The 22,809-nt window shown below is 38.6% G+C and overlaps 2 protein-coding genes and 1 pseudogene across 11 annotated transcripts; 1 reads left to right on the forward strand and 2 right to left on the reverse strand.

The window, feature by feature from the left end:
- The first annotated feature begins 265 nt into the window (after positions 1-265).
- On the forward strand, positions 266-17,517 carry pde8b (phosphodiesterase 8B). 10 transcript variants are annotated; one of them, XM_055153547.1, is made up of 23 exons: positions 266-550; positions 2,683-2,685; positions 3,851-3,907; positions 7,175-7,365; positions 7,971-8,030; positions 8,102-8,159; positions 8,276-8,364; positions 8,428-8,506; positions 8,583-8,723; positions 8,792-8,880; positions 8,962-9,016; positions 10,854-10,905; positions 11,006-11,065; positions 11,265-11,344; positions 11,951-12,115; positions 12,674-12,719; positions 12,791-12,923; positions 13,006-13,204; positions 13,796-14,013; positions 14,091-14,229; positions 14,308-14,475; positions 14,554-14,683; positions 15,612-17,517. In XM_055153547.1, the coding sequence occupies exons 1-23, from the start codon at positions 266-268 to the stop codon at positions 15,719-15,721; spliced, it is 2,607 nt and encodes an 868-aa protein (XP_055009522.1). In that variant the 3' UTR covers positions 15,722-17,517. The 10 variants fall into 10 exon arrangements, with proteins under 10 accessions (XP_055009522.1, XP_055009524.1, XP_055009527.1 ...); XM_055153549.1 differs by having other exon boundaries at positions 8,971-9,016; XM_055153552.1 differs by lacking the exon at positions 11,951-12,115.
- Positions 10,332-10,448, reverse strand: LOC129409076 (5S ribosomal RNA; annotated as a pseudogene).
- Positions 17,518-17,930: 413 nt separating the features above from the next.
- wdr41 (WD repeat domain 41) lies at positions 17,931-21,877 on the reverse strand. The gene is made up of 14 exons (XM_020921880.2): positions 21,665-21,877; positions 21,500-21,564; positions 21,248-21,363; positions 20,378-20,426; positions 20,177-20,305; positions 19,928-19,990; positions 19,734-19,845; positions 19,602-19,664; positions 19,420-19,524; positions 19,166-19,344; positions 18,979-19,100; positions 18,818-18,903; positions 18,262-18,395; positions 17,931-18,158 (listed from the first exon to the last, which is right to left on the reverse strand). The coding sequence occupies exons 2-14, from the start codon at positions 21,545-21,547 to the stop codon at positions 18,006-18,008; spliced, it is 1,359 nt and encodes a 452-aa protein (XP_020777539.1). The 5' UTR covers positions 21,548-21,564; positions 21,665-21,877; the 3' UTR covers positions 17,931-18,005.
- Between the last annotated feature and the right edge of the window lie 932 nt (positions 21,878-22,809).

Below are 22,809 nucleotides of genomic sequence, written 5' to 3' on the forward strand. Positions count from 1 at the left end.
ATTGTGTTGATTAGTGGAGACTTATTCAGAGCGGTGGGTGTGGGCGGCACAGTAGAATACGGGCCACGGGCGAAGGTGAAGCAGACTTGGTTCATCATCTATCGCGTCTGAATATGACACCGAGAGCAAAGGACATAGCAAAGGGAAGCGTTGGCCGCTAGACCTTGATGTAGCCTACACTCCGCGGCGCGAGGAGTAGACCGCGGGACGAGGAGGCTGCTACGAGTGCCGGTGTAGGGGGCTCTGGCCCACGTTTCACAGAGGAATGGGCTGCGCTCCCAGTATCCACGTCTCTCAGAGCGGGGTGATCTACTGCCGAGACTCGGATGAATCCAACTCTCCCCACCAGACCACTACCATCTCCCAGGGCACTGCTGCCACGCTGCACGGGCTCTTCATCAAGACGGATGCTGCCGAAACCATTCCCTCAGTCATCACTTATCAGAACCGTCATTCGCGAAACAACTCTTACCGCGGGGACCGCAAAGACAACAGCAGTGCGCACGTCCGCATCGAGGCCGAGACGCAGACCAGCCACACCAGCGTCAAGGTACGATTCATGAACGGCAGCATCAGTATCAGTAACCAAGGCCTTTCTAGACGATGTTGACCTATAATCAGCGGAATGCTTTGGCTAAAATGACACCTCGTCTCGACACGTTACATCAATAGTTGGGCTTCAGCCAACGGTCATTCTCATTTGTGTTTTCTGATAGACTGTAGGATATCGTCTACTACCTGTGATAGCTCATATATAGGGCTCTATTCTTACCACTGTAGTCCATCTGCACCAGGCAGAAGCGCTGGCTGCAAACATTTTTTGGTCAGTGGACCCTCATGGTAGACCAACTGTATGGCCCAGACCCTTTACAGCTCTGAGCCTACCAAAAGAAAATAAAACTATCAGGTTTTCAATGGTTAACGAGGACATTATTACTAATCAAACACTAGACTTATCAACTAAATATTATGGAACATATTTGATGAGTTGATAGGCCTATTGGAACTATTGTCTGTTTCCATATATATGGACCTTATATTTCTTATAGCCTATGTATTTGACCAAAACATTTTTGCACCATAATGTGGATCTCCTATTTAGAGTCCCTACCAAGTGTCTATGAGTCTTGTGATCTAGTTCCATTGTGATACTTGTCGGCCTATGCTCTCTTGAGGCACATGAGAACAGACTCTTGCTCTTCTTTATGATGGAGCCCTTGAGGATATTGCTGTGTGTTTTCCAAGGAAGTGGAGAAGCAGATGATCTTGTCATCATGCAAGCACATTCATGCAGATGACAGTTTTTAAAACTACTTTATGAAGAGAAGCATCAGTGTTTGGGGCAAGTATACTCACATGTTGACTCTTCAGAATGTTAGATGTTTACCCAAATCACTTCAACACAGGCTGAAGATTATCATGGCTTTGCCAGCCACAAACCTTTACATGATTCGTCATTCACACATAATGAATAGAATGAATGAAGCCTTTTATTCCTTAAAGCAGCTGCAGTTCCCTGCAGTACTGTGATAATGCAGAGGGCTCCTGTTCTAGTGTGGGGCATTTGTTTACCCCCCTGGTTAGTGAGGCACGGTGCAAACAGTCACATGTGAAGGAGCTGACGATGGAGTCCTGTACAGACAGGGCTGCAGGCTATTGTACACATTTAACACTTATAAGAAAGCACTCATTCCCTTAACACCACTTAGCATTTTTTCATGTTCACCACTGACTGAAAAACAATAGTTTACCAATATCAGATTAGGGACATCTGCAGAAGGACATGTCCACAGACCTTGATGGAAGGATTGGGATCAGGCCTACCATTCAAGTTGAACCAGCCCTCCAATGATTTACCCAAAAATGAAAACAAACATACTAAATAATAATTTAAATTAACAAAACATTTGTGACAACCTGCAGCTCAGCGATTATCTTGTGATCTGCATATACCCCTTATACAACTGAAAACTGTTGAAAAATGTTGTGATAAGGTAGAGATTTGCAATTTGACTGAATATAATTGGCTACTGAATAGTGTTTATAATAATCATAATATGTTCTTTTAATATCTTTTCCCAATAAAAATGGACTAGATTGTAAGATCTGGTGCTCATTTATTTAGTCTAAATAAAAACATCATTCTTTAAAAAACTTTCCTTGAGGTGTTATGTTTCATCTAAAATACAGCACAATGAGTATTTCTTGTTATGCTCTGATTTTACCTGAGAAGTGTCTTTAGATGCTTAGGCAAAGTTTTTGGCCTTCTTCATAACTTATCACAAACAATGTCATGTCTTCTTCATACCATAACATATATATGGGCCTATATATTAGGTTATATTAACTGTTATTCTAACTTATATAACTTGTATACATTCATATACATGCTTTCTTCAGTTTTACTTGTTGTTTTATTTGATTTATTATCTATTTTTAACTGTTTTAGTTGTCCACGCAGCTGAAATAGATTGTGTTTGACTGTACTCCTGATCCACTGTTGCTGTTTTATTTTCTCATAGTTCCTGGATTTCACTGCTGGTTTTCCTCAGAAGACTCTTGTTTGTCAGCTCACTTGGAGCTATACTGTTCATCTTCCCAACTATGTTACTAATCCATCATTTATATGGGCTCAATTTTACTTCCAGAGAATGTAAACCAGTTCTAGAGAGTAAAAACAAGCAAGTTATATTAATATTAGATAAGTGCATTGTGACAGTGCCTGTTAATGAAAACACTTGAGACACATATATGCTAACAAACCAGACTAACTGATCATTCAAACTGAATCTGGTATTAAGTTCTCAACCTTCTTTTAGCTAAAATAAATTTTTGGTTTTCACAATATACTTCCATCAAGTTTAAGATAAAGGGTTTATTTTTCTTAAACAAGTATTTGTATTCACACTTTTGTAGGAAGTGCATGTCTTTGTTTTATCATTGAAATAAAGATGTAAGCTAATTGTTTCCAGTGATTTAAATTCAGCAATTTATATATAATTTCAGCAACAGCCTAGGTTCAGACAGTGAGCATAGCTATAACATAGTTTCATAGATGTTGCCCTATGTTATGCTATGTTTTTCTGTTTTACATGCAGTTAAACCGTTAAATCCACACATTTTCAGTGACCCTGACTTGGTAAATTTGAGCCTGAGTCAGAGAGGTAACCCACAATATCATGTTTTTACACCTCTTGTATAATAAATTGATCTTTTACCACAGCGATGACTGCAACGTTCTAGATAAAAACAAATTATAAATAAGTAACAAGTATTGTTCGATATGATGCATACTGACCACTCTAAACTTGTGATATAACCAGTAACGAATCACTGCCGTCTGCAAAAGCCCACTGAGGCACACAGCCATTCACACTTGTGGACCACACTATGTGTCATGGTTACTCAGATCAGTGACGCTTGTGGATTACGAGTGTGTTGGAATCAGATGGTTAACAAAAACACGGATATCTGCAGCCACATGTGGGATGCTCCTGCAGGCGGATTATGCAAATGTACCTGGGAGTTCATGACAGGCTCCTAATACCTTTTAAATAGGTATGTAGCCTCAGCTCTGTCCTTAGTTGCTAATACTCTGTGTGAGTAGCTATATCAACACTACCAACACTGTCTAGTTTGTTGGTGTGGGAACGTTTTTTTGGATGTGCTGTATAGGGACTGTATTTTTGACTAAATTAGGACACAAGATTTGTGAAGTGCAGGTGCAAGACAAACATGCCAAAATGCTTCTGGAGATGAATGGTAAAATGGTATGTAGTGCTTACTGCCAGTTTCTCACCTGTACTGGGTGGACTACATTTGGTGGCTTATATTGTTTAATCTATTACAGGTTTCAGCGACAGAAGAATGTGTGGGACCAATGAGATTGACTCGGGAGCCCATCCAGGTGAGTTTACTTTATAGGCTTTCTCTTAAGGCAAAAAACCTGCTTTTCAGAATGTCAAAACAATTCATATAATTTCAGGTGATTAGCCTCAATATTAATTTGTACTTGCCAAAATTACTCCACATCGTATGTCCATAATGAAAGCATTCTTCTTCATTGTTGACTAAAATATTATATTATGCTTGGCTAATCTCCTTCAAGTTCTCCTTCACTGGACATGCTCAAACTGTGATCTTAATGGTAGGAGAAGAATGTTAAATTGGTGGTCAATCAATCCTGTTGCAGTAAAAAAAAAAAAAAGATTTAGATAAAAAAACAATAATAAATTGAATAGAATTTTTTGTGTTAAAGGCCACTGGCTTGTCTGTTAATTAACCTTAATATTTAGAATTCTAGTTTAAAATTCTTATTTTTGGTACTATTTGTACTGTTAAAATACCTCTGCTAGAAACTTATGTCCCATTATATTCTGGACATGTAGTATGAATGAGAGTTCCCTCGGTGTTTTAATGCAATGAATTCAGCTGACAACAAATTTAAGTGCTTCTGAAAGGCTGGTTAGATGCTGGCTCATGTTCTCGATGTATGAGCATGTTCACTTTAATAGTTTAGGCCTATTCAAATAAAAAATACATTTAAAAGTGATAGAAACTTGGCTATATCTAATTCTAGTTATGTACTTAAATAATCTAAACTGGCCTCACATATCTGAACATAAATATTGCCAGAGCCAAAAACATATTTTATGTCCCGTTTTAATGGTTTGAGAGAAGCATGATTTGAGCAGACACTGATATTGCTTTGTAGGTGATGTGTCCTTGACCCCCTTGCCCTCATCTGCTCTGAACAAAAGGGGCTGGAGAGGGGGTGGAGGGCAGGTGTTACAGAGCTCCTGGTGGATTTCATAGCCCCCACTCCCCTGTTACAATTTAATAATAACTTTTAAATAATGAAATATCTACTCCATAATGTGAGAGATATAAGATTTTCTATAGTGTCCCTTCACTATTACACAATTTGTACAGTTTCAGATTATAATCCCTATTATATTGTTAAAATTAATACAATTGTGAATTTAATAGTACTATTTAAAATGGTAGTAGCATTGTTATTGTCTAGGCCACACTGAGCAGTCCAGGTTGAGTCAGGGATTGTCTGAGCTCATCCTGAAATCTGGGATTAGGTGATGTACAAACCAGATTTGCACTTATGCAACAGTGAAAGCCCCTAAAGGAACTGGGAGCTGCATGTCCTGCAACGCATATCTCAGCCCTTGATGCTGCATTGACTGCTTTGATTTACGCTTCACTAACGAGATCTCAGAGGCACTGTGTATAATGTATAAAGCATTTATCTATTCTAAGATACTTTTTACTTTTGTAGTAGGAAAATCTGTCCTATGTAATATCTTTCAGCCTGTCATGATATTATACACTTATACACATTGTTATATGAACTTATCATGCAATAAATGTTAATGGAGCAATAATTTTCAAGGGTCAATATTCATTGTGGATATTTTGCTTATATATTGCTTTGTATCAGTCAGAAACTAGTTATTTTTCTGTAGTACAATAACATTTGCGCTGTAGAGGGTTTAATAAATAAATTGTATGATTTACTATAGATACAAACCAAACATTCAGGTGTTCATGTCATTCATGCTGTTTATTTATTGCAGCTGTTCTGCAATATATCACATTTCAAAATTAGTTAGCATGATACACTACGCCACTATGCTTTCTTCAGTTCGACTGGAGTAACCTAAAAGAAGACCCCGCATGTTCTCCCACTCACAGGGAGAACATGCAAACACAGAAACATACATCCTCCTTTTTTACTCCACCCCCATCAAGCCAAAAGAAATCACCCAAAATTCTTGCACACAAGCAAGTGTAAGAGCTGGATTTAAAAAAAATATATATATATATTATTAAAGCTCTAAAAGCTACAATCATGGCCCATCAAGTCATAAAGTGCAGTTCACTGATGCTGTAGTACAGCTGTGTGCCAAACCCATGACCTAAACCAGTCTGCATGTACGCCTCTCTACAGGCTCACAGGCTTTCTGTTGACTCACAGTCCTGGACTGTTTCATTTTTACATAGATAACTCTTGTTACCTTTCACCTAAGCATTCCATCGGTTACACAGAAACGATAATAATCAAAGCATCAGGGCCTTTACACTGTGCAGATTCTAAAGCTAAACACATTAAAGTAAGTTGTATAAGACGATGCTACATTAATAACATGTAATAAATCAATCTTATGATATAAACCTGCTGAATTGGCTCCACATCATGGCTAAATGTTTTTCTTAGCACAGGGTGCACCTCCCCAGATGGCACTGGCCCTATCAGGCCTCACTGAGTGTAGGCCACAGACTGTATCTCACAAATGCACAGGATTAACCTCTGACCCTCCAAATGTAAGTCAGCTTGCGATAGGAATCAGACAAAAAACTGAAATGATTCTGTACAATGTTTACGTTTTGGGATCAAGTATTGGTGGATTATTTAATTTAAAGTGTTGTCATCTTGGACACGCTCCATTTATGCCATAGAGGGTTCAGATATGCCCAAAAACAGATGTCTTCTTGTTCATGTTCATTACAGCACTGTGTATGCTAATGGCTGCATCTCTCAGTTTGGGGACATATTTGGGTGGCAGGTCAAAGATCCATGCGGTTAGCATGTCCTGGGGTCGACTGAGTCCTCTGTGTGTGGAATTTCACATGCTAGCACCATGGTTATACAAGCTGTAAGGGATCAGAGTGTGTAGGCTGTTCACAGGGACTCACCAATGCTATCCCACTTCTCCCTCTGCACTCATCTTGTATTTTTTTGTAATTTTCTTTGTCTTTACAATTGTAAACTTGATTATTTTTCTATGCCTTCTGTTTTAGAGTACCTTATTTTTCTTCTTGCTCTCTGTCTCTGCTTCCTTTGTAGTGCTTGGAGCAGGTTAGGGGGATGCTGTGAGCCAAAACTGACTGCTGTTGCTTCTGGATATGGCCCAAAAGCCTTTACTGTGTGTGTTTTTTTGTTCCTCACCATTGTACTAAAGGTGCTGGTGTAATTGTGGTCAAAACACAGTGTGTGATCAAAACTGGAGTTCCAGCCTGGTACAATATATCTGTGTGAATTATAATGTGCACATAAATACGTTTGTCACTTATTGCTTTGTTTGTCAGAATAGATGTACACATTTTAATTCACTAAGCCCTTCTCAGCATTTCTAACTGCTAATGATGTATGTGTTCTTAGGTGCTTCTGGTGTTTGCTAAAGAGGACAATCAGAGTGATGCTTTCTGGTGGGCCTGTGACCGCGCCGGCTTCCGATGTAACATCGCTCGGACTCCAGAGTCTGCTGTGGAGTGTTTTCTTGACAAGCATCACGAGATTATTGTCATTGATGGGCGCCATTCACGTTACTTTGAGCCTGAAGCTGTCTGCCGGTAAGGTTTGCTGTGCCTCTTTTTGTTTAGATAGTTCCCACTTGGCCTTAATGCTTAAGTATGAGCCATATTTTTGTTTGGGCTGACTGCTTGACTAAAAGGAATACATGAATCTTTGTTTGAACTCTGTTTCAGGGGTTTGCAGGGAAAAAGATCTGTCTGCAGAACAACACCCTGTAGACAGTAACAGAGTTTACAGTATGAGTTTATAGTATATGTTTTTAGTTTTGTTGATGGACACCATAAAACAACAAAAACAAGGAGACTTCATTTTGGTCTGAAAGGCTTTGCATACACTACAAAGTATGTGATAAAAAGTTGACTGTTGCTATAAATTCACTAAGGTCAGTAGTGGGCCATTGAGTGCCATCTAGTGATAAGTATTAATATTACATCCTACAGAGAAATATTTTAGCTAACATATGTGAATATTTACACAGACAGTGGGAGGCACTGTTTTCACTCTAGGCACTGTATTCAAATAGACTGTCTGTCTATTTGATAAACATGCATGTGTAACAAAGGTTACATTGGGTATACTACTATATAGCCCTAATTTCAGAGCATTTTAGGTTGAAATGTTTATTGTGTCAATTTTTCCCCAGGTTGATTCGTGCCACAAAACCTTCAGAAAAAACTGTCATACTGGCTGTTGTGCCACAGATGTAAGTCTTCTGTAACAATAAAAATATGTTCATCCAAAATAGCCACTTATGCTTATGATTCTGCCATATAGGCCACATGACCAGGATGAGCCATCTGTTCTTCCACTTCTCTGCGCAGGATTCAGCAGAGTAGGTTCAAAATCAACCTGCAATTACTTCATATTTTTTTCCCAGTGTTGAAAAATGGCAGAGAATTGTCTTATTTTGGTCTCTTGATTTTCTGGAAACTCTTGTGTGGTCTGCAGAGGTTTGTAGAGAACAGCAGTGTGTCGGCTTGTTATAATGAACTACTACAGATTGAACATGGAGAGGTGCGCTGCCAGTTCAAACTCAGGTAATCTCCCACAGTCAGTTAAACAGTGCTGTTGAGGAGGTTATTGACACAGTGTTTGTGCAGGGCTTGTAACTCAATCTTCACTGCTTTGGAACAATGTCAAGAAGCTGTGGAGATCACCAGTGAGGACCACATCATTCAGGTACACACACAAACAGGTCACTATTCAGTTGTATGTTGCTCATTTGTATTGGAATGATCTTCTGCTTGTTTTGCAGTATGTGAACCCAGCATTTGAACAAATGATGGGTTATCAAAAAGGAGAACTGATTGGGAAGGAACTGACTGAACTGCCAAAGAGTGACAAGAATAGGGCTGACCTCCTTGACAGTATCAACACATGTATCAAAAAAGGAAAGGTATGTACAGTGTATATTGAGTATTTCCCCGTTTAATTACATGCATAAACTTAAAATGTATTCAAAAGGAATGGCAAGGCATTTACCATGCCCGGAAGAAATCAGGAGACAGCATACAACAGCATGTGAAAATCACACCTGTCATTGGCCAAGGAGGGTAAGACAAAAGCGTGTATTTAAAAGTGCTTACTATAAAATTAATTTCACATTCATTTAAACTTTCTCTTGTCTCCAATAGAAAGATTAGACATTTTGTTGCAATTAAAAGACCTCACAATGACAACAACAATCAAGTAAGTCAAAAGTTACATGCTGTTGTTTTTTTGAGCAACCAGTACTGTGTTTTGAAAATATACATGATGCCATTTATTTATATGTTTGAGGTAAATTTTAACAGAAATTCAAACATGAGAAAATACACCATCTCTCATCCTAGCTTCGGTTTTCCCTCAATTTATTATCATAAAGAGACAATTGAATAATAAAAAATAAAAAAAAAACATTCATCTGACTACTCCTGTAAACGTGGGCCAGCTTCCTTTTATCCTTTACATATATGTACAGTACTTCCTGCGTTTTAAGTAGAAGGTGCTATAGAATGTCCAGTTCTCCTAAAGCAGGTGTGCTGCTGCTCTCAGCTGAGTTTCAGGCCAATAACGTCATACTACTCTAAGCTCCGGCTAAGCTGCAGGATCCCCCTCTAAAGACTGTACGGGATAGCAGCCAGGCGCCAGGGCTATTTATACTTAGGGCAAGCTGAACAGGGACCAGCACTTTTATCGTGTGTTAGCTGCTGGCATCTGCAGGCCCTCAACCTGCAGATGCCAGCCCTCACACAACCTGATTTCTGTGTGAGCCCTTTTTAATGTAGGCCACATTCATGCACAATCCATTGTTTATTATTAATTTATGTTGTTCATTTTTGCATAAACTACTTTTATGGCTCTTTCTATGGCCATTTGAAATTAAACTTATTTATCTATTTGCTATATTGAATACTCAAAGATGAAGGTGCATTATAAAACTTCTCTGGTGAAGGGTCGATACCTGCTTGTCTCCATGGAAAATATAAAGTAAAAATGGTGTTTAATTTTTCCTTCTCCATGGAGACAAGCAGCTCATGACAAGAATTCATGTTAAGATATTGTTAGAGCAATAGATACACATGTAATTGAATAAATGTAAGATAAAATGAATGCCATACAGTGGACGAATACAGGCAATGCAATAACACCTCCATGGAGATATAAACATGACAGGCCACACCCTACCAGGAAAGTTACATAGTGCATCTTTAAAAGTGTTATTAATTAATAAGTAAGTAAGTAAGTAAGTTCTTTATTTATATAATGCTTTTCACAGACATTTTTTGTCACAAAGACACTTTACAGAGCATTATTCAGTAACTCCATACCAGGTGGTGGTAAGACACTATTGTAGCCACAGCTGCCCTGGGGCAGACTGACTGAAGAGTAGCTGTCATGCCAACCGGCGCCATCAGTGCCTCAGACCACCACCATCACTCACACACACATCACTTTCATACTAGGCAATGTGGGTGAAGTGCCTTGCCTAATGACACAACAACAGTTTTGTGCAATTGGCGCCCCACTGTGGTACCTGATTTCCCAGTGGTCTCCCATCCAAGTATTAACCAGGCCCAGCCTTGTTTAGCTTCTGAGATCTGATGGGATCAGGTTTTGACAAGCCGATATGGCCATAATAAACAAGAGTTACTTTTGAACTTGCGTGAAGTAGCCAAATCAAGCAAAAAATAAATAAAAAATCACCCAAGATATAACCTAAGGCTAATATTCAAACTCTAAATTTGTCCCAAGACAAATTTTTCCCATGGGAGACAATAAAGGATTATCTTATCTTATCTAAAATACTAGGTAATAACAGAAAATGTTCCTACTTTTTACTCATTTGCTGTAGTTTGATTAGGGGCCCATCGCCATTTGTGCAATGCATCATCCAATGAGTGATAAATGTTGTTTTATATGTATAGTGAATTGAACTTTAAGTGCTATGATAAAGAAATCACTGCTAAGTGGTTACTGGAGCCTGATTCAAAGCCTGGATAAATGAAGAGAAATTAAGAAATTCACTCTATGTTATGATTTTTAGATTCACAAGTTCAACAGGGAGGACAGATGCAGTGGAGAGATTTCCCAATCAGGTACTAAGTTCTTTTTATTTATTGTAGCTGTAATAATTGCATGAATGTTACACAGTAACAATGATAAACCTCTGCATTAAGTGTTTTATTTCTCCTCCAGATTGCTATTCTTTACGTCACAGAGATAGGAGGAAAGACTCCATCAGTTCGCGTGGAAGTGATGGTAAAAATCAGTGCTACTTTTGCTGATTTAGTAATGATTGGTAATTGCCTAATTGGTAACACAATTTTTGGAAAAACATGTTGCACTGTGTATGTTTATAAATATTAATTTATTATTATCATATTATATTATTTAACAAAAGTAGCCAACATGTGGCATTAGCTTCAGAGGTGGTCTCCATTTTTATGATACTTACAGCTCCCAGCTTTACAAAACAGAAGATATTCCTCAGTTGCCAGAATCCACTCCATGACTATTGAGGCTCCCATAACAAAGGTAACTATTTCATATTCTTAAGCAAAAATCATACACACAGTATTAAAACCTTGTTAAAAGTAATTCAAAAGTGAACAAAGGTATAATATATACAGAAAAAAACAAAACAAAAATGTGGCTGTTTGCTGCAAGTGTTTCAATCAGTGAGAACAGGTAGAGGATGCTCTTGGAAAAAGGTTCAAAACTTTAGACACAACAAAATCCAGGCACTCCAAAAAAAAAAAAAAAAAAAAAAGTTTTAAAATTTGCAACTAAGACCAGTCATGGTCGAAACATGTTGGCTTTAGCCATTTAAAGAAAGGCCTTTTAACTATATTTTTGCTTGTGTGACTTTTACTTCTTTGGAGTGCCTGGATTTCATTGTAGTCCAAAGGTATAATATGCTTTGGACTGTTCATATTGACTCATTTTAAAGCTAAGTTAGCATCCTGTGATGCTTGTGTGTGTTCAAAAGCCTTTGAGCCTCAGACCACATTCTCTAACATCACATGCACATCTCTAAGACACTTGAGGAGAAAGAGGCTCTATCTTATGGCATGTTTAGCAGTGGGCTCTTTGTGTTTGCTCTTCTAGCAGTGATTAGGGGCTTTTCTTCCCCCTCCTCAGGTGATAAATATCATAAATGCAGCCCAGGAGAGCAGTCCTGTGACAGTTGCTGAGGCTCTGGACCGTGTGCTAGAGATCCTCAGGACAACAGAGCTGTACTCACCTCAGCTGGCCTCTAAAGAGGATGATCCCCACACCAACGACCTGGTGGGGGGCCTCATGAGTGTAAGCCAAAGAACAATGCATATTTATAGTAAGATATGAGCAAAGGAAAGTTTTCATTATTTTGTATGGTGTTAGGTGGTAGACAGATGGTGAATTTATCTTGTGTCTTAGTATATAGTATATATAAATGGATCTAGCTGACACACTAGCCACTGTATTTCACATAGGATGTCCGCATGGAGCGCCTCCGGCTCTTTCAGTTCAATTGAATCACCCCTCTCTCTGTAACTGCTGCTTTTATGCTCCTCCTTTGGTCTTACAATGTATTAACTCACTCTCCATGATCCTGGTGTTTTTATTTCACTATTTTGTCTGTAAATAAATTCCTAGTCCTTATATGGAACTCAGCTCAAAATTCACTCCTCTAACTGCTAGCTTTGATAAGTTTCATTTGACTAGAGCCAATGATGTCTCACACTCTTTTAGTTAATTTCTTTATACAACTTATGTAGTAGAAATATAGTAAAGTTTAATATAATATAATATAATATAATGTGTTAGAAATGTTAGTAGAGCGTATATTTCATTTATATTTTCTTTATGTTTTGTCTTTTACAGGATGGACTTAGAAAGCTTTCTGGGAATGAATATGTCTTTTCCAAAAGTAAGTCTAAAACAGAGATGTTTACAGAAGTTTACAATTGGTAAACCTTGATTTCTATGTGATTTTAATAGATATCAGCCAGAGCCACTTGGCTAATATTCCAGTCACCCTGAGCGACATCCCCCCATTTATTGCTGAGATGCTCAATGATGAGGAATGCTGGGAGTTTAATATTCTCGAGCTGGAAGCTGCCACACATAAGAGGTATAATGATGGACAATGTACCAGTGCAATAGCAGTGCTCCTGTCATGTTCTATAATCTTGTGTATTATATACTCTGTACAGACCGCTTACATACCTTGGTCTGAAGATCTTTACCAGCTTTGGTGTATGTGATTTCTTGAACTGCTCAGAGGCCACACTCCGCTCATGGTTACAGCTGATTGAGGCCAGCTACCATTCGTCAAATTCTTATCACAACTCCACACACGCAGCAGATGTGCTACATGCCACTGCCTTTTTCCTTCGGACAGAAAGAGTGAAGGTTAAGACAATAACAGCATGCTTCTTATTACGTAACTGTTGTCTGTATAATCTCTGTGCAGTCCAGGTATTATCCTAGCAAAGAAAAATTAAATTCTGTCAACTGGACAAAAGTTTTAGAGTGAAACCGTTTCACCACTCAAAGCGGCTTCTTCAGTTCTAGCCAGATTGCTGGTGGACACTGGCTTATATCTGCCTGAAGGAAGGAGCTAACCACACTGAAACTAACACACCTGTTTGTTTACAGTTTCTGTTTGTTAGCTAGGTCTATTGAACTACTCAAAGTGTGAATTATCCCTGAGCCATAATATGACTCATAGATAGTCATATATGTTAAATATGACTATCCCTGAGTCGTATTTAACATATATTTATATTTAAGATCACCCCTAATGGGTGATCTTATGAGCGATTATGCTAAATCAGGCACATACAAGGCAGTGTTCCATCAGCAATCTGAGAAGAACTGAAGAAGCCACTAGGATGAGCAGCATCAGTCTAAACTTTTGTTCAGTTGACAAAAATTTTATTTTTGATTTGCTGTGGATCATAACTGTTGAATTCTAACCTTGTGTTTCAATGGTGTCTTCAGAGTAGTCTGGACCAGCTGGATGAGGTAGCAGCTCTTATAGCAGCCACAGTGCACGATGTGGACCATCCTGGCAGGACAAACTCTTTTTTGTGTAATGCCAGCAGTGAACTGGCCATTCTTTATAATGACACCGCTGTGTTAGAGAGTCATCATGCAGCACTAGCTTTCCAGCTCACTGCTCGAGATGGCAAGAACAACATCTTTAAAAACATTGACAGGTAACTGGAATGTAGGGTTTCTTTAAAAATAACCCACAAAACATTTTATATCAAAACATTTACCCCACTCTTTACAGAAATCAGTTCCGGACCTTAAGACAAGCCATCATTGACATGGTGCTGGCCACAGAGATGACCAGACACTTTGAGCATGTCAGCAAGTTTGTGAATAGCATCAATAAGCCCATGGCTGCTATAGAGGAGACCAGCACGAGTGTGAGTGTCTGTAGTTTGTTATGCATTTTAAACCTGATGATGAATACTTATGCACTTTTGTTGATTGTGTCTCTACAGAGTGTAAACAGTGACTGTGAGGGCCAGATGAACTTCAGGAGTTCTCCAGAGAACAGACTGCTGATAAAGCGAATGCTCATCAAGTGTGCAGACGTGGCAAATCCCTGTCGACCACTGGAGCTCTGCATCGAATGGGCAGGACGAATCTCAGAGGAGTACTTTGCACAAGTCTGTCCACTACTATTAGTCTGCACATTACAAGACTGTTGTTCTGTAGTTTATTATTATTATTTCTTTGTTTAATAGACAGATGAAGAGAAGAGACTGGGGTTGCCAGTTGTAATGCCTGTGTTTGACAGAAACACCTGCAGTATTCCAAAATCTCAGATCTCCTTCATAGACTACTTCATCACAGACATGTTTGATGCTTGGGATGGTATGTGCCACAGTCCACATGCATACACTCTCTATTCCATAGAACCCTTAGAATATGTCATATTTAAACCAGCAGTAATCTAACTTCTATGGAACTATGCACTTGCAAAAGGGTGAAAATTCTCAATAAATTTACACAAACTCATTTCAAAAAATTCACTTTCACTTAATGATTTGACCTTTACAATTGCATTATCTACATGTATCCAGGTTAGAAAAAGGCATTAGAATACTTGTTTATGACTGGCAAAATATATTTTATAATAATATAATTTAGTCCTTGGGTGGTTTATTAAGCTATTGTATACCAGTAATATTTAAGATAGATACACAAGGTTTCACCAACCTATTTCCATTCAGCTATTCACTTGATGTGTTCATTTGGTCTTGTAGCAATAGCAAAGGGGAATACAGGAAATGGGGTGTGAAAAATTAGAATGGAGTTTGAAGCTCTTCTGTTCCCCATTCCCACTGAATCGCTCTTTGGTTTAGTCTCCCCAGGAGGAAACTTGTTTACTGTCAACATAGCAATGATGTCACGGAAAGAATCCCAAATGCCAGCGGATTGGAGATGGGGACAGTTGAGGGAAAAACAAAATAGTGGTTTAAAATAACTATCAACATTGGACATATAGACAGACTGGCATAACAACAGGACACATGCTTCAGAAAAGTCATTATCGGTTTATTTGCTGAAACGGACCTCTGAAGAAATCGAGGTCACCCGCAAGCGGAAATGACCATATAAACAAAATGCGAGGGTTGAAGGGAAAGGGTTGAAAAGAGCATAGTTTTCCCCACAGACACTTAACATAGAGAATACACAGTACATTGCACTGGCAAAAGCAGGACCAGTATTTGGTGACTTTGTAATAATAATATTATGCGTCAAAAAAAAAAACACTAACATGGCCGCTGTATTCTCTTAGCTTTTGCAAGTCTGCCTGGTCTAATGGAGCACCTGTCAGACAACTTCAAGTACTGGAAAACACTGGATGAGATGAAGTGCAAAAGTTTACGTCCTCCACCTCCTTCATGACCACATTGATTTGTTGTGGGCAGAGTTTGTCAAATCATGAATCTCTCCAGCTGTTATTGGAAAGAAGCTGATGACATGAACACAAAAGGAGCCAGGAGCTGGGAGTTGGAGTGAACTTTATGAGTTCTATCTCAAAAATGTGGTTCAATTCTATGTTTTTCAACTGAAGACACATTTCCTACTGAGGCCCATTGGTGTGGAGCTTCTGTGACCTATTTTTGTGTTAAGAAGTTCAAAGCAATGACCTTGCACATCACCTGACAATCCATACAGAACAGTCCACTAACCTGCACTTTAACCAATCATGAAGCTTCATCAAGCTGTTTAGTTTTTTGTCACTGACATTCAAATATGATAATTTTTACTTACGTTAAAAGAGTTGGTGTAAATACAAAGTGGTGACCAAAGCTAAGGACACCTTAAGCTAGAATTTCCAAATGACCAACTAAATGAAGGTGCTCATTTGCTCATAAGCTGCAATAGACTTGACAATGGTTTGTTCAGTATCTTAAAGAATAAACAAGAAATTGCCTGAGAATTATGGACCAGTGATGGTTAGTTAGTTATACATCATGTAGCCAACAGGGATGCTGCACTATATCAGAGCTTTGATTGCTACAAAGGTGAGATTTTCACCAAAGACAGAACACCAACTGTAGATCATAAATATCATGTACAATAGTGTAATGTTTTCTGTGCCAGAGGTATCAGGCTCAGCCCTTTTGTCAAGACAGATGGGGCTCACATGTCACATAATAGATGTGTTTTGAAGAAGAACATTTGGGTTTTCCTACCAAATGTGAATAATTCCACAATCCGTGTATTGGCTTACAGAGTTTTTATTATTTTGTCGTTTTTAGCCTTCAGACTTGCAGTCATAAACCAGGCTTGCCATTGCTAAACATTTCTGCCCTCTGGTGGCTATATATATGTGTGCGCTAAACTGCAATAGGAGAGAAAATTAAGGATGCGATGAATGCTGATGGAGCAATGTTTCTATCCTAAAATATTCATACAATGCATCTGCATAAATGTGAATGCTGGGATGTTTAAAAGTATTGACGTTAGGAGACAGCATTAGGGATAAACAGTATGAAGGCAGTGACAGTGTTATAGATGCCTTACCCTTGGTATCATGCTTTTAAAAATACATTTTGGTTTAAATTTATCTTTCAAGCAAAAGCCATATAAAATTAGCAAAGAAACAGGATGTGTTTGATGAAAGGTGATTTTTTTCTTCAGCAGTTGATGTGTTATTGTCACACTGCATCAGGTATGGCTGGATCATGTGTGTACTGTATTTTTGTATATTTATTTAAGTTTCCTGATTTTTAGAGACTATCTTTAGCTTATTTATGAAGTTGCAGTTTTTGATGGTACATTAATCAACGCCTTAATCCTGCCATGTCTCATTTTAGGCCTGCTATTGAAGCGACACACTGTAAACTACCTAATGTCCCTGCTGATTGTCTACATTATCGGCCCATTTATCATTTTGCTTTGCACTATACATGAACTACTTTTTGTGTTACTATTGAGCAAGGCAGGGAGGATTTCTGAATAAAATGAGATTGCTTTTTTATACAGTGACTTGAAAAACATCTACAATTTTAACTGTTTCCAGACATGTATTACTGAGGATGAACAAATATTTTTGCTAGTTTATAGTAGATTTCTACATAAAGACAATTTACATGTTTCTGATTGATATGCCTTTTGTGAGAGCTGTATGAGTGGAATGTGATGATCCTGATTAGGACATGAATGGAGCCTGCAATGATATGCCTTCAACATGTAGCAGCAGACAATGTGCCAATTATGTGATTCTGTTTAGAAAGTTATAAATAAATAATTATAGATAAAACACATGTTTAATTCTTTTAACCTTTTTTTTATTATTACTCTGGACTAATAAAATCATCCAAGTTTGAAGCCACAGGTAATGTTGTTTAGAAATAATTATGCTAGGCTTGCATTCATTAATTAATAAAAATAATTAAACCATATACAGCATTTCACTCTTTAGAGTTTTGATACATACATATAGTAGAAAGGAGTAGATAGATAGATAAAGGAAACATACAGATTTACAATTCAAAGTGAGTACATTGTATAAGAACCTGTATAATTAGCAGCATGTGGTCAAGCAGAAAAGGATGCCCTGGGCTGGGCATATATACAAGTATTAAGAAGTGCTACAAGCCTCAGATATGGACAAAAACAATTTAATACATAAGTTAATAAATGCAAATAACCAACAGTTAAAATGACTTTACAGTGGACTCTAGGTGCAAGCTAACAGTGTATCATTTTCCTCCAGCTTTTGGAAAAGTGCCAGACTGCGCAGATGTGACTGTCTCTCTCCATTCTTCCACAAAATCAGCAGGTGGTCCGCAGAACAAGTTACCAAACCATTCTCTTTAAAGCTCACAAACATCTGTCATGGGTCAGAATAGGTCCAATGTTAATGGTATTTAACTACAGAGTAGTTACTATTACTACTATATTACAGAGTAGACTTTTCTCTCATGTATCCATACCTGAACAGGTCCTGAATGGCCAATCAAATCTCCTATCAACTCCAGCATCTTGAGATTAGGGACATCAAAAAATTTCTTTGATGGTGGAATGGCCTGTTTGCTTGCACGTCCAAAAGTCAGCATACCAAAAAATCCTTAAAAAGGTGTAAATATAACCTTTCAGTCAACCTACTTGTCTCCAACCACCCATCCATCTTGCAGTTATTCAATTACAGGTATTTTTATTAACATTCATTTGTACTGTAAACAATGTCGCTTCTCCATAGAAGTGACCTGTAACTTGGCCTGATAGCATCATCTGATTGTCTTCCAGGAGATGGCTCAGTTCAAAACAGTTTCATTTGTTGTGGTTGAAGTGGTCTAACCTATGCCAGACACAGTGCTGGTCTCATCAGATCACCCCCATTTCACGCAATGCTGTCTAGTCAAGTGTATTAGCAAACTTTTTGAAAATAAAAAACTAAAAAATGGCTGTTGCCGTTCCTTCTTGTGCATGTATTAGTGCAAGAGGAAGAATGATGGGACCAAACTATCAATGGCAAAAACGTTACTTTACCTGCTGAGGCAGGTTCAGCGGGCAGTGGCAGGTCCTGAATCTCCCAAAGTCTTACACTACCATCTTCAGAGCAGGACATCAGCTCACTGTAAGAAATAGTGAGTTTCTCCTACTACACCATGAGCATTTGCAAGAAAACAATAGTTTAAATCTCCTAATACCTGTCAGACAGCAGCATGGTGTGTAAAACATTGGAGTCATGTGTGACTTTTCTGTAAGCCACCACTGTTTTTGTCAGAACACTGTACACATACAGACCACAGCCCACAGCTGCCAGGATGAGCTGATAAAACACATAGCTGTTGATGTGGCTTTGCACTAATAATTTAATAATGACATGAGTCTTACCTTCCCATTAGAGCAAAGATGCTGAATGGACATCTCACTAGGTTTTGAGGAACCCATTCGTATTTCAGATGCATTTTGTGTCTCCTCCCATAAGATATGTTCATAGGCCAGAATGCTGTAGTCAATTGCGTCCCAGAGAATGAGTTCTCCCGCATGGGACCCGGTGGCAAACATGTTGTCTGACAAAGAGAAGCAAGCAGTTAAACCTGAAAGTAAGTGGTGGGAGGTAAAAATATGCTACATTAAGGTTTTACCATTGATATTTATAAGAGCACGAATCTGATCTCGATGATCAGAGAGATGGTGCATCTCAGTCAGATAAAGAGAGTTGTTGGCAGAGACTGTTAACTTGTAAATTACTGCCAAAAAATATAGAATATAATTATGACAATAACTCCTTTTATTCACTTAAATATACCTTATTTTTTTATTTTACCAATTTCTTTATCCATTGCAGCTGCTACACAATTCTTAGGAAGCTCAATCAACACAAATATTCCTGCAAATTATAAACAGATTATGAATTTATGAATGCTAAAAGTGTATACATTTCTCTGTAGCTCTTTACCAGTGTCACTGTGGTTTTGCTGATGGCACTGAAGTTGAAAATCTTTGTTCCAAACACACAATTCTTCTCCACCAGATAGACACAAACACAACCGCTCTAGCACCAACAGACACTGAAAGAAAGGTACATTAAAAAAATAAATTAAAAATCATGCAAAAATGTTCATGCTAAGTTCCAAAGGAAACTGAATTTACCTTGACAGATGATTGAAGATCTGAAATAGTTTGAACTCTGTTGCCTGTATCAGGATCCCAAAGCTTTTTGAAAAGTCAAGTAAATATTAACTTGTGAGTTTACCTTTTGTGAATCCTTTAACTGAAAATTTTATATAAAATCATTAAAATTGCATAATTTGTCCTACTTAATAAAACAAAACAGTAGAGCCAGAAAGTCATAATGCAGTGTCTGATGAAATAGCATGGACTGCTTTTGTAAAATGATACACTTAGACTTCGATCTGAAGAAGCTGTGATCAGCAATATCTGAGTTGTAAGTGCACTTCTGCAAACAAAAGTAGTTATGGCAGTGATTTGCTGTGAATGTCCTCTGAGTTCTTGCAGTTTCTCCCCTGTCTATAACAAAAAATGTGGATTTAATTACAGAAATAGTAAATTTATTGGCTTCAGTGGTGAAAGAAATATTACCTCAATATTCCACACCAATACAAGGCCATCGTCTCCTGCAGAGGCACATCTGTAAATCACAGTATTATACTTAAATTTCACCCATCCACAGTGACAAATCTCCAAGTCAGGTGCACCGAGACAATCTTTATCTGGCCAAGAAGTCATTTCCCATTTGACCTGGTACACCAAAAAAACCCCAAAAAACACCTGTCCCAAGGCTTAGCACCTTAACTTACCCTCTGCCCTCAACAATCCACATGAGCAATTCTCAAAATCAACAGAAAGGATGAGAGGATGAAACAGAGAGATACAGTACAACGAAAAGAAAGGAATTGTGCAGGATATGTTTTCGGACTTTGAAAGTAATCTAGAGTGAATTTTCTGGCCTCTGCCCCCGTCTACGGACCTCTGCACAGAGGGGACAGGCCCAAGAGGAGGTTATTACTGGAGGAGACCTAAAGGCGACCAGGCGTGAACACTACCCCCACCTCCTCACAAATGCTCACACACACACACAGTTTAGATCCTATCGTGAAGACTTATGCAGAGCTCTGTACCATGCCAGTGTGCAACATGCATCGACTAAACAGAGCAGAGAGGATCAGGTGCAGATATGTGGGTGCATCAGTGTGAGTGTGTGTGTGCGTGCGTGTGTATGTGTGTGTACATGTTTGAAACTGAAAAACACTGTACAGAATAGTGGGTGTACAGCCTCACAGTGGTCATGATTGGGCTCTTGTCATGCTCTGTAAGTTTTCTGTATGTGAGGATCTCCTGTCAATCAAATGGCGATAGAGGCCAGCCATGGGTAGAAAGGAGAGAGGTTAGAGAGCGGAAGAAAGTCAAAGATGATGTGATATGGGAAGGGGTGGGGGCTACTCTGCTCACCTGAAGTCATCAATCTGCACCAGAAATCGAACAATGTCAAAATGTCCTTTTAGCACCTGCAGCTCAGTGAAGCAGTTTTGGGGTTGTTCCTCTCCAATGCACAACACGGAGCTTTTCTGCAGACGCACAGAGAAAATGGTGAGGTAAACAGAAACAGATCTTAGGACTTTAGACATGGGGTTGGAAAGGTTAAAAGAAAGACAAAAACATGAACATACATCAGACTCAGCATTAATGATTTTACTGTCTCACCTCCACTGAGCCTTGGGCTTCCCGACTTCCAAGAATCCAACGTAACATGCTGTAGTATTTACTGACTTCACAAACAAAGATAACGAAGAATGTATTAACGCATGGAGTCTTACCACTGAGCATAGTGCTTTTAATATGTGATACATCGAGAATTTCTTTACGAACCTCGAAACCCCAAACGCGTTCGTTGAAAGACAACACACCCCTCTTTTCTAATGCAATACCACACTTAAATTGTAGCCTTCTTAATTCTAAAATATAGTCCGATCATATTTAACACAGGAAAAATGGTCTGAAATGAGCAATAGATGGTATTTTGCGACAACAACACACGACCAAAACAAACCTTTCATGTGACTCCGACTACGGAAGCTGTTTTGGAACAATATTCACCAGACGACAAATGAGATAAAATGCGAAATATTATTTTTCTTTTGACATTTACTTGATTTAAGTTTTGTTTTTGATTTGTCTGTCTTTAAATAATGTTTTTTTGCTTTGTTGTAGCTGTGATTGTGTTGCTGATTTTATTTTTATGTGTTGTTGTAATACAAGTAGTGTCCGCTGGATGGCAGTGTGTAACAATCAACCGAGGGAACGAAAATGCCATTGGCCTAAGGCAGAATGCTCTAGAAGTAAAAGTTAAAGGTTGTATTTTATTGATATTACAATACATTGTTTAAAACTGTTACATTGATTTGCAATTAAACACACACACCACTAGCACAAAGCAAAATAGCGGTAAGACATTTAGGCTATTTTCATTATGCCTGTTAGTGTAGCCTGCAGTAGCCTAATGGTCCGCGTGACTATTCATTTTTATGTTTCCATGACTTTTACAAATATTTCCTTTTGTGTGATGCCCCCCAATCCCATCACAGTGATCCCCACATTAGTTTGGCTGCTGATGCTGCGCTGCTTCTCCGATTGAGACGACACGCGGTGTAGGGCCTGTGACCTTCATGGTGCCTCAGATCTGCGCCTGGCACTGATTTCTGATTTAGTGTTGATCCGCCGCGCTTGTCAGAGGCTGCGAGGTGCTTTCCATGCGGTAATAGAAAAGCTCAAGGGCAGATCGTGGAAGAAGGAGGGTTTGGAGAGGGATTGGTTCAGGTGGAGTGAATGGGTGTTATAGGAGACAAGGTAAGATTGAGGCAGTCCAGCCTACATTTAGGCTATAGTCTACCAGGCAGTACGCAGGCCATTTAAATCGTGAGAAGAACATTTTATAGGCTAGTTTAAAGGCAATAGCAGGTCTGGCTTGTATTTAACAAGTCAACTGAAAACGTCACAAATTTGAATTTGACTCA

This window comes from Boleophthalmus pectinirostris, unplaced genomic scaffold (genome assembly GCF_026225935.1).
Source record: "Boleophthalmus pectinirostris isolate CB_2022bp ecotype Guang Dong unplaced genomic scaffold, ASM2622593v1 HiC_scaffold_18, whole genome shotgun sequence".
NCBI classification, from domain to species: Eukaryota; Metazoa; Chordata; class Actinopteri; order Gobiiformes; family Gobiidae; genus Boleophthalmus; species Boleophthalmus pectinirostris.

Excerpts from the sequence above, each read along its gene's own strand:
- pde8b (XM_055153545.1), top strand. The coding sequence starts at position 266 with ATGGGCTGCGCTCCCAGTATCCACGTCTCTCAGAGCGGGGTGATCTAC. Across the intron at positions 3,908-7,174 it reads TGACTCGGGAGCCCATCCAG|GTGCTTCTGGTGTTTGCTAA; the intron begins GTGAGTTTACTT and ends ATGTGTTCTTAG. Across the intron at positions 9,017-10,853 it reads ACAATGACAACAACAATCAA|ATTCACAAGTTCAACAGGGA; the intron begins GTAAGTCAAAAG and ends TATGATTTTTAG.
- wdr41 (XM_020921880.2), bottom strand. The coding sequence starts at position 21,547 with ATGTTACGTTGGATTCTTGGAAGTCGGGAAGCCCAAGGCTCAGTGGAG. Across the intron at positions 20,427-21,247 it reads GTGCAGATTGATGACTTCAG|ATGTGCCTCTGCAGGAGACG; the intron begins GTGAGCAGAGTA and ends TGTGATTTACAG. Across the intron at positions 18,396-18,817 it reads CGCTGAACCTGCCTCAGCAG|GATTTTTTGGTATGCTGACT; the intron begins GTAAAGTAACGT and ends CACCTTTTTAAG.